At 39.1% G+C, this 18,840-nt stretch overlaps 3 protein-coding genes across 3 annotated transcripts; 1 reads left to right on the forward strand and 2 right to left on the reverse strand.

Moving 5' to 3' along the window:
* Positions 1–28: 28 nt before the first annotated feature.
* On the reverse strand, positions 29–6,890 carry e4f1 (E4F transcription factor 1). The gene is made up of 14 exons (XM_028042858.1): positions 6,678–6,890; positions 6,269–6,399; positions 5,720–5,801; positions 5,282–5,463; positions 5,065–5,185; positions 4,803–4,955; positions 3,539–3,726; positions 3,223–3,456; positions 3,031–3,136; positions 2,227–2,444; positions 1,945–2,143; positions 1,691–1,854; positions 1,215–1,274; positions 29–1,055 (listed from the first exon to the last, which is right to left on the reverse strand). The coding sequence occupies exons 1-14, from the start codon at positions 6,772–6,774 to the stop codon at positions 693–695; spliced, it is 2,298 nt and encodes a 765-aa protein (XP_027898659.1). The 5' UTR covers positions 6,775–6,890; the 3' UTR covers positions 29–692.
* Positions 6,891–8,673: 1,783 nt separating this feature from the next.
* Positions 8,674–13,961, forward strand: narfl (nuclear prelamin A recognition factor-like). Its single transcript, XM_028042866.1, has 11 exons — positions 8,674–8,800; positions 9,926–10,021; positions 10,819–10,962; positions 11,063–11,192; positions 11,293–11,427; positions 11,601–11,719; positions 12,238–12,367; positions 12,447–12,519; positions 12,597–12,734; positions 12,855–13,012; positions 13,372–13,961. The coding sequence occupies exons 1-11, from the start codon at positions 8,735–8,737 to the stop codon at positions 13,611–13,613; spliced, it is 1,431 nt and encodes a 476-aa protein (XP_027898667.1). The 5' UTR covers positions 8,674–8,734; the 3' UTR covers positions 13,614–13,961.
* Positions 13,962–14,169: 208 nt separating this feature from the next.
* Positions 14,170–18,208, reverse strand: hagh (hydroxyacylglutathione hydrolase). Its single transcript, XM_028042875.1, has 8 exons — positions 17,823–18,208; positions 17,511–17,575; positions 16,931–17,048; positions 16,742–16,850; positions 16,485–16,588; positions 16,038–16,139; positions 15,570–15,649; positions 14,170–15,368 (listed from the first exon to the last, which is right to left on the reverse strand). Exons 1-8 carry the CDS (start codon positions 18,159–18,161, stop codon positions 15,179–15,181), a joined length of 1,107 nt encoding a protein of 368 aa, XP_027898676.1. The 5' UTR covers positions 18,162–18,208; the 3' UTR covers positions 14,170–15,178.
* Positions 18,209–18,840: the final 632 nt, after the last annotated feature.

Below are 18,840 nucleotides of genomic sequence, written 5' to 3' on the forward strand. Positions count from 1 at the left end.
ACAAAAAAACAAACTTAGAAACAAGAGCTGTAAGAAAATAGCATTTATTTCAAATGTAATGTGCTTGGGCTAACACATTTTACATTTAAGCAGCTGTGCGATATGCAAAAGGACAAAATACCTCTCCAAACGGGAACACTGTATCATGTCAGCCTTTAAAGGGCACCGCACTTCAAATACGAGATAAAAAGTTCAAAAACGTGACTGCGGTTGAGGCAGGGAACTGGGAAAATATCCCATACAATTATAATATGCAAGGCTTCCATTACAAGACCTTATCCTCAGCACTCGGGAGGATCTCAAAACATGCTGCACGTTCGTTTAAAAAACCTTTGCTTTTGAGGTTATTTATCTGAATGTTCAAACAACAATTCAGCAGTTGTTTGAACTGTTGAAAGGATTACAGCATCTTGCTAAAGATGCGTCGAAACCAACTTCACTGGGATTTTATGTGATTGAGCAACACAAGTAACACATAATTGTGAAGTAGAAATTAAATACACCCATTGATTTCTTGCATCTATTATTTTAAACCTACGCCCTGTTAACATTTGCTTCTTCATCCAAAGTGTATTTTATTATTTCCATCACTATGAGTTTTATAAAAACTTTGGCCTTAACTTCATATTTGACTCATCCACACACAAACGGACTATAAAGCCAGACGAGTTCATCGGTAGAATCCTCTTTGATCATACAACTACAGTCTGAATTTCCACCTCCTCCGGCGAGGTGATGACATACTCCTCTTGCTGCTGCACCATCTCTATTCCCTCCACTGCTTCCTCTGTGGTAACCATGGTAACAGTCCCCCCGACGTCCTCAGCGGTGCCCGTCGTGGCCAGCAGCGTCCCGTCGCTGATGGCGGAGGCAAGCGTCATGGCCACCTGCTCCGTCAGGCTCTCCGGCGTGGCGATGGTGATGGTGTCCCCGCAGTCAGAGATGGAGGCGCTTTCCTCGTCCACCCCGACGTTTCGCACGATGATCTGGTGGCTGGCGGCGCCGTGGGACTGGCTGACGATCTGTTGCACCACTTTCATAATCTGGTTTCCCATCTTGGAAGAACGGAAATTCAAAAAACGTCAGAGGACTTGTGAGACGGGCTTAACGAGAACTTAACTTTACGTATTAATGAGCTTACGTTTTGAAGTGAGAAACAGTTATATAGATAATGCATAGGTTCTCTTTAGAGCTCCCCAAACGTGCACACTGACCTCGTTTTGGCTGTCCTGAATGAGTGTAACTTCTTGCTGCATTTCCTCTTCAGTTTGAGTCTAGATGGTGTGAAAGAATCAAGAAGTAGAAGAACTTTTGTTATATTTTTCATGTAAATCTCCGGACCGGAAGGCTTCCTGCATAAAACCCCTGAAATACTATCAAGATATTATAAAATATGGAAAATAATAAATGGTGTTCCAGTCAAGATGCTTAGAGCAGATTAAAGAAGGTCATTAATTGAAAACTTATTAACCAGAACCAACGACTGGATTAATTAGTTCCCGATTCTAAAAATCATTGTATGTTAGATATGAAATGAAAACATGACTTCAAAGTAAAAGGTAAAAAATAGAGAGGCATACAACAGCCTTTTTTCATCATTGTAAAAATAAACTATTTCACAGAATAAACAAACGGCTGCAATGGTTTTTCTGTGTAATTTTCCTTCAAACTTATGAGCTTTTGCTCCCACCTTTATAATATACTCCTGCGTGTCCGCCACCACTGATGAGAACTCCACCAGCACGGCGTGAGGATCTTCTGTGATGACTTCTGCTGCGCAGAGGCTGTCCGCAGACGCCTGCTCCTCCGTCACAACGCCCTGCTGCTCATTGGAGTTCTCCTTATTGCAGCCTCCTGGCGTGGAAACAACCAGCAATACATCAGCTTGTGTCAGAGCGATAAACACCTGAGTCGTTTAAGTTTGCTTCTGAGCGTCACCCTGACCTTTGGCGCGCATGTGCCGGTTGAGCGTCCCGTGCTCGGCGAAGCCCCGCCCACACTTCGGGCACTTGAAAGGTCTCTCTCCTGTGTGGTGGCGGACGTGTCGCACCAGAGAGCCTTTCTCTCTGAAGCCTCTGAAGCAGAACTCGCACACGTAAGGTTTCTCATCGCCGTGAGTCCGTTGGTGAACTTGTAAGGCGTTCTGAGAAAAATGAATACAAGAATTTTAAAAAAAGCCAAAACAATCATAATTTTAGCTGTGTATGTACAGCCACTGTAATCCACCTTGGTCTTGTATCCCTTGTTGCATCTGTGACAGTGGTAGGGCCTCTCATCCGAGTGGGCTCTCATGTGTTCACGTACGTGTCCGATGGTTTTATACAGCTTGCCGCACTCGCCGCATTTATACCGCCTCTCACTGACGTGGACCTCCATGTGCTTCTTTAACAGGTAGCCAGTGAGAAACTCCTTTTGACATAGTGTGCACTTAAACGGTTTATAACCTATAAAACAGGGATAAAGGCACAGATCATATATATAAAAAAAAAAAAAAGAATCAAAACATTTTTTATCTGTATTTTTTTTTTTTTTTACCCCTCCAGGGGGTCTTTTGTGGGCTCTAGTGTCCCTTATATGACAGTAGGCTGACAGGAAACGGGGAAGGAGAGGGGGGAAGACATGCGGCAAATGTTGTCGGGTCCGGGAGTCGAACTTGCGACGGCCGCGTCGAGGACTCAAGGCCTCCAAATACGGGTCGCGCTAACCACTACGCCACCTTTTATCTGTATTCTTATTATAAATTGTCCCACGCATCAGAAAATGGTAGTTTATGTTTGTATTCAAAAGAACCAACACTGACTGTGTCTGATTATGGGGTCCCACTACGCTACATTACACTTTCTATTGGTCTATCACATCTAACATCAATAAAATACATCAAAGTTTGTGGTTGTAACATGACAACAAGTGAAAAAGCTTAACAATAAGTTAGTAACTCATATCTTGCACTCCAAGAAAAAAAATCTACTAGGAAATCTCGACTCTTGTGTATGACATTGGAAAGAGCTGCAACATTCAATAAGGGCTTACCTAAATGACCTTTGACATGAAAACGGAAATAATTTACGCCTTTGAACGACCGGCTGCAGTGTGGACATTTGTAGAGCTTACAGGGTGCTCGATCTTCAGCCGTTTCCTGTCCAAGAAACAAGAAAACAGTTATGATTCATGGAAAATTTCTTCAAAGCAACCTTTTTCAACAAAAATTTGTGATGCACATGCCTCCTCCATCTCGTGAAACTCTTCTTTAACCTGGATCTCAATCACACTCTGATCAACATCAGTAGAATCTGGAATGTCTTTGTCCAGCTCCTGCGTTGTTGGCGAGGATTCCTCCACCACCGTCTCCTCGGTGCCCAGGGCGATCCCGGAGTTGATGATGGCCTGACAGATGAGGCTGTCGCCGGCGGCGGCGGCAGCAGCCAGAGCGTCCGCCTGAGACTGGTCGACCACCACCTGGTTCAAGCAAAAGAAATACAGCAACTTGAGATTCGACTGAAAGAGAAACACACAAAAGACTTAAAGCGTGCGCTCTCACCTGCTGCTCTTGTGTTGTCCCGTCCACCTCCATTGTGAAGTGAACCTGACGGAGGACCTCCTGGGAGCCAGCCTCCACCACACTGACGACAGCAGTGTGAGCCTCCACCATCTCCTGCTCCTCAGCTTGCTGCTCCACGACTACCACTTCCTGTTGGGCCACTACCTGGCCTTGGTCAGTTTCAACTCCTGAAACATTCACACCGTCTCAGGATTTGTTCCATTTACTGTGTTATTGCACTTCAAGCCAGATTAACCATGGAGACATTTTGCTAATTTTATAAATAAATTAAAATATTATAACCCACTTCATGATATTTATGAAAATAACTCTGCATTGGTGCGACAGACTGGCGTCCTGTCCAGGGTGTACCCTGCCTCTCGCCCGGAACGTTAGCTAGAGATATGCACCAGAAATGAATGAATGAATGAATGAATGAATGAATGAATGGATGGAACTCTGCATTGGGAGACTTACTAGAACTAAGTTATAGTAAGGTTTTAGGAAGTTAAAGTATTAAAGCTTTTACAATTTTGAGAGTTTTTAAATGTAAGTGCTAATTGAGTTTACTACAACTCTATAGATCATAGATGTGTCCCTCCCCCACATGTTGCAGGCACAGTTTCCCACAATTACAAAAAAGACAAATTTAGCTCTTTGGAAACACTGTCAGCAGTGAAAAACACATAGAAATCATAAAATCATGATATGAATTTAAAAGGAGCATCACTGCTGTTGACAAACTACAAGAAGCATTCATGTTAAACAGCTGACCACAAAATAGGTGTAAGCTAGGTTAACATGACTATATCAGCTTGTTACACTGCTGGATTTGCTAAGCTGACCAGAGTTTAATTTATAGGTATATTTAACTCATAACAACCAATAAGAAATATTAATAAATTACATTACAGTAGCTATTGTAACCTGTATTATATATTGGAAGTTCTCAAATATTGAATACAATTTAAAGTTCAATATTTTTCTATACATAAATTGGCCATCATTTTTTAGCTCAGGCTTTAAAATGGAAACCTGCAAAAAATTTTAATATTAAAAAAAATTATTTCCAGATGGATGACTGTAGAAAATACAAAAAGACAGTCAGACAGAAGGCTAGAGGAATGGATAAATAGTGGACGGATATATGGACAGATTGACTGATGGATGGATGTAGAATGGATGTAGGACTTGTCGGATGTATAAATGGATGCAACTGTGCAGTGACTGCACTGCATTTCTTTCCCTTTGAAATTAGTCTGACCTTTCTGCACTCCATCTTTGCTGACCAGGATTTCCTTGTACTGGACAAACCGGATCTTCTCTGTGCATGGAGTCAGGGATTTCAGATGTCTGGTGAGAGCCCCCGACTCTCTGAAAGACTGCCCACACAGGGTACACCGATACGGCCGCTCATCTGCAAGCAGTGGAGAAGAACGCAAAATAGAATAGTTTTGATTTCTGGCACACATGTCAAAGTGAGTTCATTTCAACAGTGCTGTGTGACTCCAGTTCATTCTCCACACCAGTGTGCCGACGGTTGTGACGTATCAACGAGCCTTTGGTACGAAATGAAGTCTCACACAGGCCACAGGAGAAGTTCTTCTGGTCACTGTGAGTTTTCATGTGAGTCCTCAAGATGTTTGTCTACGCAGGGAAACAGAATCACAGAGTGAACAAAAGTTAGAAACAAGCAACAACTAAGGTAATTACATCATGTGGCTAATCAACTGTTTGACTCACAGTTTTAAATGTCTTTTCACAAAGGTGACAAATGTAGCGTCCCTCCTGATTTACTTTGAAAGTCTGCTGTTCACCATCAGCATTGTCAGATACAAACGTTGTGCTTTTATCAGACTGGTCGGTGACTTTAATAGAAGCGATTTTCCTCCTATGACCTCGACCCATTGGACCATTTCTTTCATCTGTGTGGAGAACAAAATAGCAGAAATTTAGCGCAGTACCGCGGAGAAATTCAGATATCAAATTAACTGAGCAAACATAATACATAGATGGATAACAAACTGATAAATAACTGTGCAAAACTAGTAATTCAAACTAAGTACTCCAATTAAAAACATGCATCTTTTGTGGTTTTTAAGGTTCTCAAGGATTCTATAGAGCAGCAAAAAAAGTTTTTAAAAAAAGACAAAAAAAGACATACTAAGGTTGATAACCTACCATCGGTGGTCGTTGTTGGTTTAACTGTAGATATGCCTTCAGTTTTCACCTTAAACGCTGAGCTTCCAGTACTTGAAGAGACCTACAGAAAAGTAAACATAACAAAATGACATACTAATGAAGTTTCATGGACTAATTAATTACATGTGTACAGATGGGAGAAAAACATAGTCGTACCATAATCATACATATACATTTTTGTTCTAAATTGTGTTTATCTTGATGGTCAGAAAAAAAGACTTGCTCCAGGTTGTTGTTTGCTAATAGGAGTATTTTTGCTTTTTGACTGTTTATCTCCCTGGACTGAATCTGACAGCTAAATTTGTTGTTAAAGGCAATATATAAGAAAAGAAGAAATTAAGCTTTGTTTTTAAATAAGAATTACTTTTTCTGAAGTGAACACATATTCCTCTAGAATGTATCAATATTAAATCAATCTGAAAGATTTCCCAGTGGATGATCAAAATTGTATTGACCACAAAAACACAGTTTTTTGGATATACGGGGAAAAAAATAATAATTTGAGCTTAAAACTGTCTGAGGACATGCCTGTTGGTTGGCCTCCTGGGAAGCCTGTCTGGTCTCCGGGCGTTTACAGCTCTGCTGCAGCTTGTGCTGGATGAAAGCCTCCAGGCTGGAGAACTCGCACTGACACCGACCGCACTTGTGGACATCATCATCTACAAAAGGACGCAAAACAACCATGTAAATGTGAGAGACTTCTGGGGTTTCTTGTGACTTTCGAGCCTTACTACTGCGGGGGGGCTGCATGTTTGGTGCACCGTTTTCAAATGCCAACAACAACTGGGCAAATCTACAGCGATGCAGCAAATTGGCTAATGTTGCTAACGTTAGTTAGCTGCTACTAGCACAAATTCATTATGGAGGAAGTTAGCAAGGCCCAAACGTGATAACAGAGATAGAATTTAATCTTGTTTTATGCCGTCAGGGGTCTAACCTTCATCTCCCAGTGTAGTCTGAATGGTGATGGTGTCGGTGCCGTTCGTCGTTTGCTCCTTCTCTGTTTCTGCCGTATGATTATTTTCTGCATTCATGTCGTTTGACTTCTCCGTCTCTGTCGCAACGCAGCAGCAGGGCGGGAGCAAATATGGCGGATTTACGACCGCGTAGTCATAACAACTGAAGGGCTCGTGCACATGTGGAATGAAATAAAGAGATTTTCTGCGAGGGATTTGGTCATAAACTGTCTAATTCCTCGTCGTGTCCCTTTAGAGGTGACTCTTATTTCGAAATAATTTACACATTTGGACAATGATGCACTTGAAACCCGAAAATCTGACTTTTGGGTTAAAATAACACTCCATACAACCTTCTGTTTTGAATTCACTGAACACAACATCAGATAGACTCGGTCTCAAACTCCAGGCCTCGAGGGCCGCAGTCCTGCAGTTTTTAGATGTGCCACAGGTACAAAACACTGGAATGAAATTGCTTAATTACCTCCTCCTTGTGTAGATCAGTTCTCCCAGCCTTGCTAATGACCTAATTATTCTGTTCAGGTGTGGTGCAGCAGAGGCACATCTAAAAGTTGCAGGACTGCGGCCCTCGAGGCCTGGAGTTTGAGACCCCTGCTGGACTGGGCAAGCCGGTTATGCATAGTTTAGTTATCATAGCTATAGCAGGAATATAAAAAAAACCTTATTGATTTCACTTAGAGAAAGCAATGGTATTTTCTGGGTGTCTTGGTCAAAACAACAGCATTTATAACATAAGAATACATTCAATTAAAAAACACTGTTTATCCCAAAAGGAAATTAAATGTTGACGTAACTTATAAGTATCTTTTAAAAGTGGACGGTGATGCTGTGGGCAGGAATCGGCAGTAGCAGTCAGTCTTGTAACAAATCTGAGGAGGCCTCTGACTGAAGACTCTCTGTGTGACAGTCTCTTATGTGTCATGACATACTTAGAATTCAATTTACAATCAGCAGAGATGATCTTCCACAGTAACAAGCCCTGGATGACATCATAAGTTTTGGCAAGTTTTCTAATTTGCCTCATTTACTTTAATTGCTCCTCTGTAAATATCTGTCTGGCTGTATAGTTATATATTATATATATATATTCCTTGATTTAATCAGGTAAACCCCGTTGAGATCTAGATCTCATTTTCAAGAGGGACCTGAGCAAAAATTTGCAATACATAGCAAATTAAGCAAGTTAAAAGACAGACAGAGAAATGTTTAGGAGTCAACAAAAAAGTGCCACTTTTTTATACCATCGTCTTTTGAGTTAATTGTTTTAATTTTACATTGATATATTTGTTGTTCAGTTGAGGTATCTCTGTCTTTGTTCTTTTCAATACTAGTGTGTTTGCTTGAAAACATGACTGATAAAAAAAAAAAAAAAGATGTGACCAAGATAAACAAACAGACTAAAACATTTTGAATCTAGTGTTGACATGGTAGCATCTTATCTGATCACTTTTGGTGAGAAACAAGTTTCAACAATTGAAAATTAGGAGATGTTTTGTAAACATTTGATCAATGATATCGGGATGATGGCTGTGATCTTGAACAACTCAATGGTCAAATTAAATAGTCTTGTTGTGGTTCTCACAGCTTGCTTTTGGGAAACAACACAATATGGCAAACATCATCTAAGTTTCCCCAAACCCTCCTTCTTTCATCTTCAAACATTTGTTGCAGAGTTCACAATGTAACGTTGATATGATCTGTAAAGAAAGTTAAAGAAGACGTTTAGTAAAGGTAGTAAAGGTTTTTTTATATTATTTTCAACGAATAACATTGCAAATATTGATTTTTTTTTGTGTGTGTATTTAAGCACCTAAAGTATATTTTAGTTATTCAAGCCATATTATGATTACTATTTTGTTGTAAAATAATGTAGAAGTACATTTAAGTACATATGATGAAGGATCTAAGTGAAAAAACATTCTCAGAGGTGAGCTGTTGCGCAGCTTTTCCAGTTGTGGATAAAGTTGAATCAAGACTTCACGACACTAATATAAACAACAACTTTACGGCAGTGAGTATGGCGTCTCACTTCAGCGGTGTCCTGCAGCTGACGGATCTCGACGATTTTATCACCCCGTCGCAGGTCGGAAACTTCAACATGTACAACATAACGTTGCAGAATATTAATTTTGGTAGAATGAGATAAATATGAATGATTCCTCGGCTTTTTGAGTCTGATTTTAGCAGCGTAAAAACATGGTGAAGTAGCCAGCAATCGAATGTGTAGTTGTTCTTGTCGCCTGTGTTAGTTGATTGAGTAGCGACCCAAACGCAGCACCAACAGTAAACGATTGTTGTCTAAAGATAATCATAAATCGATGTTTACTGTGTGGTTGGGGCGTTGATGCCTCCAAAATACAGGCTTAAAAACACAATAAGCCGCCGTTAGCTTGCTAATGATAAGGGGATGATGTAAAAAGACTGAAATCAGCCCATCTCTGATAATTTGTGATAATAATGCTCTCATAGCTTGTGGTAACTTGAAGTCTCTAATTTAAGATCATTTAAGAGCACTGACAATTTTACTGTGATGACTCACTGGGGGAGGTTTTTGTTTTAGAAGAATTGAGAAACAAACAAAACACTCAGCACGCCAATCAGGAATAATGTAGTTTATTTAAAACATATTTTCCAGTTAAGCTCAAATGTTCAATAAACCTTGTTTGGTTTCTATTCATCAACATTTTTGATAACTTATCTGGTATATTGACACAAATAATGAGGTAACTTACAAAGCTTTTAGTATGTTAATGAAACCATTTATCTCCTTGGACTGATATCTACAGGTTATAGCAGTGAACTAAAAGGTAACGTGACCAGTTTAAAACGAAATTGATATTTTAAAATCCTATCTAAACAAAAGAACTATACACATTCCCCTTATAACTCTATCCATCCAACTCTGTTCTCATCGATAGAAATGTGATCAGATCAAAGATGGAATAAACCAATGCTTATAATAAAGCTACCCTGATTAAAAGAATCCTGTTAATCTGAAGATACAGCATTGTTTATGGCTGACACATTTTAGAACGTGATGACATGAATGCGCAAACAAAAAGTGAGACAAGGTTCCACTTTTTTTTCTTATTCCTTTTTCTGTCTTGATTGTTGTTGAAATGATGGAAAACCTTATTTTTGTGGTTTTTAAAAAAAATCTAAAAATATGTTGTTTCATATTTGCCCTCTTGTGTCTTTTTTTTTGTAGGAATGTGTCAAACCAGTCAAAGTAGAGAAGAAAAAAGGTAAATCTGTGGCCAAAATACAGATAGAGGATGATGGAAGTTATGTGCAAGTCAACCAGGTGGGTATCATGGCTCGACTGCATCATGACTTTAAAAACCATGTCAGCTAGAACATGAACAGTCTCTAGGTTGCATCATTATTGCGTTGTGCTCACTGTTACTTGTAATAGAGCACGCATGTGCTCTGCACACCTGGATGGCTTAGTTATCAAAATTTTGTGTTGGCCAAATGCTAAACTTTCAGCCTAAGGGAGAAGCAGCTCAGAGCTTTTAATATATTAATACAATTTTACAAAAAGGCAAATTCAGATCACCGGTGGGATCTTTTCAGAGTTTTATGTAAAAAAAAAAAAAAAAAGAAATAAAAAACATTGGTTTTTAATTTTGTTTGCATAACTCCATTTTACTTCATTTGCAAACAATTTTACACAGAGCAATGTGCAAGGTCAAAATTATTGCACAAGACAGCACATGCTGCAATGCACAGCACTTTGTGCTAAAAATCTATTCACCTGCAGCTGCTCATGGTGCTGCTGTTTATCAAAGCTGTGTTGGCTGAACCTGATGGTAGAGGCATATAGTTTTTATACTTTTAGTACAAATTCTTGTGCACATCTGACTCTAGATGTGATTTCAGTGGTGATGACATTATGACAGTAAAACTGCAGGTTTTATGGACATGTAAGCCAAGTACTGAAAGAATACGAGTGCCATAATTCTTTTCTCAATTAATGTTCTAAATAAAGTTGTCTAGATTTCTCATGGCACAGAAGTGCTGGACCTTATCCCACAATCTGTTTTGGGAATCATTACATTCTTATTGGTGTTTTTGAATTAAACCCACTTGTCATTTAAGGATGGAGGAAAACAGAAGCTGGAGAGAGCAAAGATCACGCTAAACGACTGCTTGGCCTGCAGTGGCTGCATCACTTCAGCCGAGAGCGTCCTGATCACGCAGCAGAGCCACGAGGAGCTTTTAAAAGTGCTGCGGAACAACAAGGTAGAGCTGCGTTGTGTTACTGGGAATAGTTCTGCGATGTTTTTGATCCTGAATTTGCTGTTATTGTTTTCTGTCTGCATCATGGCGACTTCCCATGCAGACCAAAGAGACGGAGCAGAAGACTGTAGTGGTGTCGGTATCGCCCCAGTCCAGAGCCTCCCTTGCAGCACATTACAACCTCAGCAGTAGCGAGGCTGGCAGAAAGCTTACTTCTTTCCTCAAAGGCCTTGGTGTGTACATGATTTGTTTTTTTGTTTATTTATCATTTACTAAATGACACCTAATTGAGGCAGAATAATTTTGTCTCTGTGATGTGTTGTTGTCTTCCAGGTGTTCATCATGTGTTTGACACCAGCTTCAGTCGAACGTTCAGCCTGCTGGAGAGTCAGAGGGAGTTTGTGGATCGTTTCAGTCGGAAACAACAGGACAGCAAAGCCATGCCCATGCTGACATCCGCCTGCCCAGGTACAGCCGGGAACGGGGGGGAAATACTTAGTATGCGCACAAAACTCAACAAATTATGTCAAAGTAGTTGTGGGGAGAAAATACTAAAATAATTTATTGAAGCAGAAAATAATGCTAAATCTATTCACTACTTCATAAAATAAAACTGACAAAAATTACAAAAATGCATGCAGGATGGATCTGTTATGCAGAGAAGACTCACGGCGACTATATTCTCCCATACATCAGCACCACTCGCTCTCCACAGCAGATGATGGGCTCTCTGGTGAAAAGCTATTTTGCTGAACAGCAGGTATGCTTTGGACCTGATTATAAATTACCAAGCAAAAGTATTCTTACGTATCGCAACATTTAGTTACGTTGCGACCTCAAACTTTAATGATCTTCTTTCAAGAAATGATGTACCAGTGTTACAAACAACAATGTTACCACTGTTGTGGTGGTGCTGCTTTTGGTAGAGAAGCGGTTTAGAGTTAAGAGGAAGATGAATAGATTGGAATATGGGAGAAAAGCCTCTGGAGGCTGCAAAAACCTGAAACAGGATCTCAAACCATCACCCTGTACATAAAATCCAAGCTACAACTGACTTATATCAAAGCATATTTATGTGCTAGAATGGCCTAGTCTAAGTCTAAAGCTAAATAAAACTGAGAATCTGTGGCAGGACTATAAAATATATTGTCCATCCAATCTGACTGAGCTCAATCTAGTTTGGAAAGAGATTGTGAAACTGCGACATGAATATTTTTGCAAGGCACTAAATGTAACTACATTTAATAGAGAAGAGTTGTTGATCTATATGTCTGTTAGGGTCTTAGTCCACAGCAGATCTACCACGTGGCTGTGATGCCCTGCTTCGACAAGAAACTCGAGGCATCACGCTCCGACTTCTACCTGAGCAAAGCCGAGACCCGAGAAGTGGATTGTGTCATCACTTCAGGTACACCAGCTGCCCTCATTCTGTCTTTTTTTTATGCTTCTGGAAATAAAACACAAAAAAGCTCCCGTTGCTGCTGCAGGAGAGGTTCAGAAAATGTTGGAGGAGCAGAATGTGTCTCTTTCTGATGTTGAGCCTGCAGCCCTGGACACAATGCAAGTTTTATCCCGTCTTGAAGAATTGCTCTCAATCCTTGCAGAATTTAAACCCACACGCTGTGTGTTTCACGCAGGTTCAGCAGTGTGTGTGGGGATGAGTTCCTGAGCCATGCTGGGAGTGGTTCGGGAGGTTACCTCCAGCATGTGTTCACGTATGCTGCCAAGCAGCTGTTTGGGGAGGAGGTGAAAGAACTCACCTACAAGACGCTCAGGTCTTCAAAATGAATTATCATTTCATATCTTCTGATCATAAAGGATCCGTTTTTAATTACAAATTTTTAAAAAACCTGATTACGTCTCACTATTTTTGTATTCTCTACTCTGTGATGCAGGAATAAAGACTTCCAGGAGGTGAGACTGGAGAAAGACGGTGCCGTCCTGCTGTGTTTCGCCTCAACTTATGGCTTCCGCAACATTCAGAACCTCGTGCAGAAACTCAAGAGGGGAAAGTCGCCCTACCACTTTGTGGAAGTTATGGCCTGTCCGTCAGGTAAACGGGAGAGTATTTGCCTTGAAGTCTTACCTTCGTGTTCCAAAACACATGCTGTACATGTGAAGCTTCCTGCAGATCGTGGCTCTGCATGCAATAAATGCTCAACCGGAAAAGTTTGATAAACAGTTTACATTGTATTAAGCTGTTTTATAAATTCCAAGGACTTTTCTGAGAGAAAAATTCCCAGAATAGTTTTAGTTCTAGTCCCAGGAGCTTCTTTCATAGTTCTGTATATTAAGGAATCACATCTTGGTTTTATCAATCTATGCTGCATTAAGCCCTGTTCAACATGTTTCCCGTGTATAAAAATAAGGTCTTCTTGTCAAACTTAACATGTCTCATTTGTTGTCCTGCAGGCTGTCTAAATGGTGGTGGGCAGGTGAGGCCTTCATCCAGTCAAAACCAAAAGGAGCTTCTCCAACAAGTCGAGGAACTCTACAAGGCAGAGCGTCCCCTGTTGCCAGAAAACGACACCCGCGTGGCTGAGTTGTATGAAAGCTGGCTTCACACCCTGGGAGCAGAGAGAGCCAAAGAGCTGCTACACACACAGTTCCACGCTGTGGAGAAAATGACCAACGGGCTCACTATAAAGTGGTGATCTGTGCTCTTGTCTAGCCAAGATGATGTTTGCAGACTTGTAATTTTGCATTCAGCTTTGGTCCTGACAGAGATGCACATTTTTGATTGTTCTTTTAGGTCTTTTTTTTTCTGTGGGCCTAGTAGGGTGGAATACCAGATTATAAACCAATGCTTCTGCACTGAATAAGTGCAACTGTCTACCCGTTGTCCTCTTAATTAGCTAGTGATGTATTTTGTGTGGAACCTGTTACACTCTAAACATGTCATTTCCAATCATAAATAGGTAAAATATGATCACTCTTTGTTAATTTGTGTTATTTATGTAAATTTGCGCAGTTTGAAAACAAAATAAACAATTATTTAATTATTCCAGTGTTGCGTACCAACGTGTGCTCTAGTCTGCTTTTGAGCAAGAGTGACCCTGATACAGGAATTAGGTTGTTTTCTACTTTTCCTGACTAAATGTAGAAACCAACCTAAAAAGAATTAGGAAAGTATATGCCCCTTTTTTTAAATAAAGCATCTAGGCAATTTTTAAACAATTTTTTCCAGATTGACGCAACTTTGACATCACATTTCTTCAACAATCAGACTACTTTGTTCATTTTATTCAAACATGGCATGTTTAGCTGCTGGTAGAACAAAAAACAACTCACAATGACTTTACTTCATTTGAAGTTACTTCTTTACTTCAAATATTTGGGCTTCTGAAAATACTTTTTTGAGAACTTCTAACTTGACAATTTTGACCCCACATGGATAAAGTTTGGGCACCTTGGAAAACAGTATTCTCACACAACAAAGCTAGTGTTTGTGCCATTCACATCTGGAAACATCTGAATTCAGATAATTTCATATTTAGAGGTCCTACTGTAAATTGCTGCACAATAATTATATTTACCTGTGATTTACTGTTAAATTCAGTGGAGTTTTCTATATTTTATCCATGTACAAAAATGTGAATAGCTAACATTTACTGTACCTCTCATGAGCAACATTCTATATGTTTTTGGAAGCAATAGAATTTTTTTTTATTTGCATTAAATAAAAGCAATCCGAACTGTTTTAAATATTTGCATCAGAATACTATGAACCGAGATCATATAGCATAAATCTCATTAGCCCATGCTGACTTTACAGTAAATATTCTATTGCCTTGTGACATTTTTGTGTTTTAATATTTATATGCAATTTTTGTTGCATTAAATTTCACTTTAATGTCAGGACTTTTCTACCGATAAAATGTTCTGCATAATTAAATCAGAACTAATATTTGGGCTTCTGAAAATGTCCTAAACACTTTTATAAAAATAACTCATCCTGTACATTTAGGCATTTACTCCACATTCAAACTTTACATTTATTAGTATTGCTATGGATGAATGGGTCTGACCACAGATTATGAGCCATAAAAGCAAACGGATTTATAGAACAGGGTCGAGCTAATTAGCACAGTTCTGTGTCCCAACCTTGCGTTAAATGTGCAAAAATGCTGATTTATAACAAAAATAAAATCCCACTAATATCTCTTAATTTAAGAGAGACAGCTACAGGGCTTCCACGGTCTTTAGCGTGATGCAACATTCAGTCACTGTCTTTAATCGCTGGACTTAAATGGTCCTTAGAGCTCATGAGCAGACCCCACTGCAAAGCCAACATGGCTTGAGGCGGAAGTCTTTCCTTGGGCTTCTTAAATTTATCCATTTCCTTTCTCAGGACTCTCATCACCTCTACAGGCTCCATCTTCTCAGTAAATTTCTGCACTGCTTTCTCCCTGTAATAATAATAACAATAATAATAAATTAGGACAGATTAAAAACACAGAAACTGAACATTCCAGCTCACATTCTTCTCATATTAAAAGTTAAAACAATAAAAAAAAATGTTTCTACATTCTTTCACTTAAAAAATACTCATCTAGGCATACCTTTCGTGTTCCATAAACACTGTATATGAGCTAAACATAAAAACTCACGAGAGGCGGAGAAAGGGGTTGTAATCAAACTCCTCCTTTAGTGTGGATGGTACAGTGGGTTTGTCGTCATCATCTCTTGCCTGGCAATGGAGAGCAAAGCATACATATGGAAAAAATTAATAAAAAAAGAATTAAATTACACGCAGAGCACCTAACACTATTACTATGTCATAGATTATTAACAAATGACTAAATCTAATTTATACTAAGCAGTATTTTAACAACTATGAGGAAATAAACACAAAAAGCTTGAGTATTGTTAAAGGAAATGCCTTATGGATCATAAAGTTAATTAAATGAATCAGTCAACCTATGAATGAGGCATATTTTTTCTAAACTCAAGCAATTTGTTTTTTTTGTTTGCTTGTTTTTTTGACCAAAAATGCTGTAAAAATGTATGTGAATTGACCTAAAGTAAATAATTATAAACAGTATTATTATTTAACATTTTGGATGTATCTTACTCACCCTGGCCCAGCTCAACATCTCTTTGACCTTCTCGTTCTCTGGCTCCACCAGCAGTGCAAACTTTAGGTTTTTGATAGTGTTCTCATGTCCACAGAACACTTTCTGTTTTAAAAAAAATATATTTTAAACAGATTCTTGGAGAGGTTTTCGTTGGTGCATCAAGAATTCAACACACTGTCTATTGTGCTTGAAAGTTTCCCGACTGGTTTGAGCATAATAGGAAAAATGTTTGTGGTTAAAGGAGAATATCAGACACACCACCACTTTTGGTGACATTGGAGCTTTCCACATTACTTCCCGTCAGAAGTAACTGAAAGGATTTCAACAATGCAGCTGAAACCATACATGAGCTCTATGCCAATAAACAGTGACAGCGTGCCAGTCCTAATTTGGTGCAAAAATGGCCTAAAATTAAGTAGTAGGATTTTTTTTGTTTGACTAACTCACTGTTTCTTGAGGTAGGGAAGCAATCACTTTGGTGAGATTGTGGTGCATCTGTTCTGCTGTGCCCTCCAAAAACCTCCCACATCCACCAATAAACAACGTGTCTCCTGAAAGCCAAAAGAGAGAACTAGATGACAAAGAGAACTATGGTGCCTCTCCCTTTACATTAAACAAAACCAGCTAGCGGAGGCGTAATTTCTTAATGCAAAAAATGGGAGATTTAACTGGTTATTCAGCCCTTTACGTGTACAAACATAGACCTGTGAACACAGCGGGCGCGTCTGTGCATTCATCCTCCCAGACGTAGTAGCACATATCACCAGAGGTGTGGCAAGGAGTGAACAGGCACTTCACATTGATGGAGTTAAACTGCAAATGGAGAAAATATCGTCTTAAACTGCAACCCTGACTGGTAAATGTTTTTAGTGTCAAAGACGACGTCTGTTTACCTTCAGTTCCTGAGAGTCTGTGACTTTATCTGTGAGCCCCTTGATCCGATCATCCGCCCCATAAACCTTGAGGCTAGGAACCTCATTCACCAGAGCCTCATTTCCACGAGCGTGATCCCTGGAAGCACAAACGAAAACAAAAGAAACACAGCTCAGTTGTACAAATATGATGCAGTTACCCATATTAGGGTATACTGAGGTTTTAAAAGTTATGTCTTCAAAACTGCTGACACTTTCCATCATACTGTTTCCAGGGAATGACAGAAAAGTTATTTTTCACAAGCCTAGGCTGGAGAGTAACATCTGTAGATGAGCAGTCAGTCAGAAAGCAATTATGTCTATACTACGCTTCTAAGAACAAATTTACAAATATTTCTGAATATTGTCCCTACACTATAAGCACCACTAACTACTCTTAATAAGATAATGTAGGTATGTAACTAAGCTAATCAGCTCATCAAATTCTATATGAGCTATGGCTCATAGCTAATCACACTTGAATAAAATAGATAATTTGTCAAATTAAAATGATAACGGACTGAATACGTGTAGTTTGTTTGGACCCATATTCTAACCTTACCAGTGGTAATGCGTTGTGAGAACAGCAACGAGAAACAAGCCTTCTCTTTTGACAATTTCCAGCAGCTGTCAAAAAAAAAAAAGTTAGCCATTACATTAAAGAAACACAAATAAAATGATAAAAATGCAACATAATATTTTCGTTATAGTTGGCTTTTATTTTTATTTGTATTTATTCATTTATTTATTTGTAAAATATGTCACTTCAATGTGTTCCTATCGATAAATTTTTCTCAATTAAAAATGTAATAAAACTTTTTTGTAAAAGTGCCATTATTTTTCTCTTCCACCGTGAATCCCTTTCACGGCTCACCCGGTGAGGTACAGCGGGGTCCACGGCTAAGGCCTGCTTGCTCTGCTCCTCTATCACCAGGTACATGTAGTTGTCCTCCAGGATGGAGATCACCTTCACCTTCATGGCTCTCACGCGCGCATGCACGCACCCCGGCACGCGACGTTTCCACAAACCACAACACACGTCCTGTAATATCTGTGCTAATTGGTTATAAACCAATCCACACTGTGTAGCACACTCTGTAAACCCAGCTCGGTTATTAACTAGGTTAAACGCTTTCTCCGGCTTGTTTGACAATAACTTCATCAAAGCGCATCGACTAACAGAAGGTAACGTTTTTAAAGCTCTGTTTTGCATTCAGACCAGGAAGTTATCGTGCCCTAATAAAGCCATTGCGTCAAACGTCATAACGCAGACATTTTAATCGAGTCAGACAAATCCAACCGTTAGCAGAAATGCCCAATTTGGTAAAAATCACAGAAATATTAACTGCATATCAGCTTGAATTATTGCTGAGTGTTTATATTGGGCTTTAAAAATTAGTTTAATTTCTTTTCACATGATGTCAGTCAGAGCTTAAGGCTGTATGAGGCCCAAACCACAATCAACCACCTCAGCTTAACAAAAATGGATGAAAAATAAATGCATTAAAAAGCATAACATCTATGTTTTTACAAATGGGAAGATCAGCCGCAGTCATTTAACTTAGAATTGGGTATGCATTACTTGATTCACATTTAATTTACAAGTTTATCAAGTTATGCGTAATAAAATAAAATCACACAGGTAAACACCTACTGGGACTTATTTAGTACTAGAGATCAATTTTAAATTTACAAAAAACAAATAAAAAACATTTATTCTCTCAGAGTCACTTGGTATATTTAACCCTCCTTTTGTGTTGCGGGTCAAATCGACCTGTTTTAAAGTTAAAAAATGTTTTAAAAATAGTTGAAAGTATTTTTTATGCATGAAACTTTTTCTATTTGTCTTAATAGATACACTCTACATATAAATTGAAAATGGTTCATTTTAC

This window comes from Xiphophorus couchianus, chromosome 16 (genome assembly GCF_001444195.1).
Source record: "Xiphophorus couchianus chromosome 16, X_couchianus-1.0, whole genome shotgun sequence".
NCBI classification, from domain to species: domain Eukaryota; kingdom Metazoa; phylum Chordata; class Actinopteri; order Cyprinodontiformes; family Poeciliidae; genus Xiphophorus; species Xiphophorus couchianus.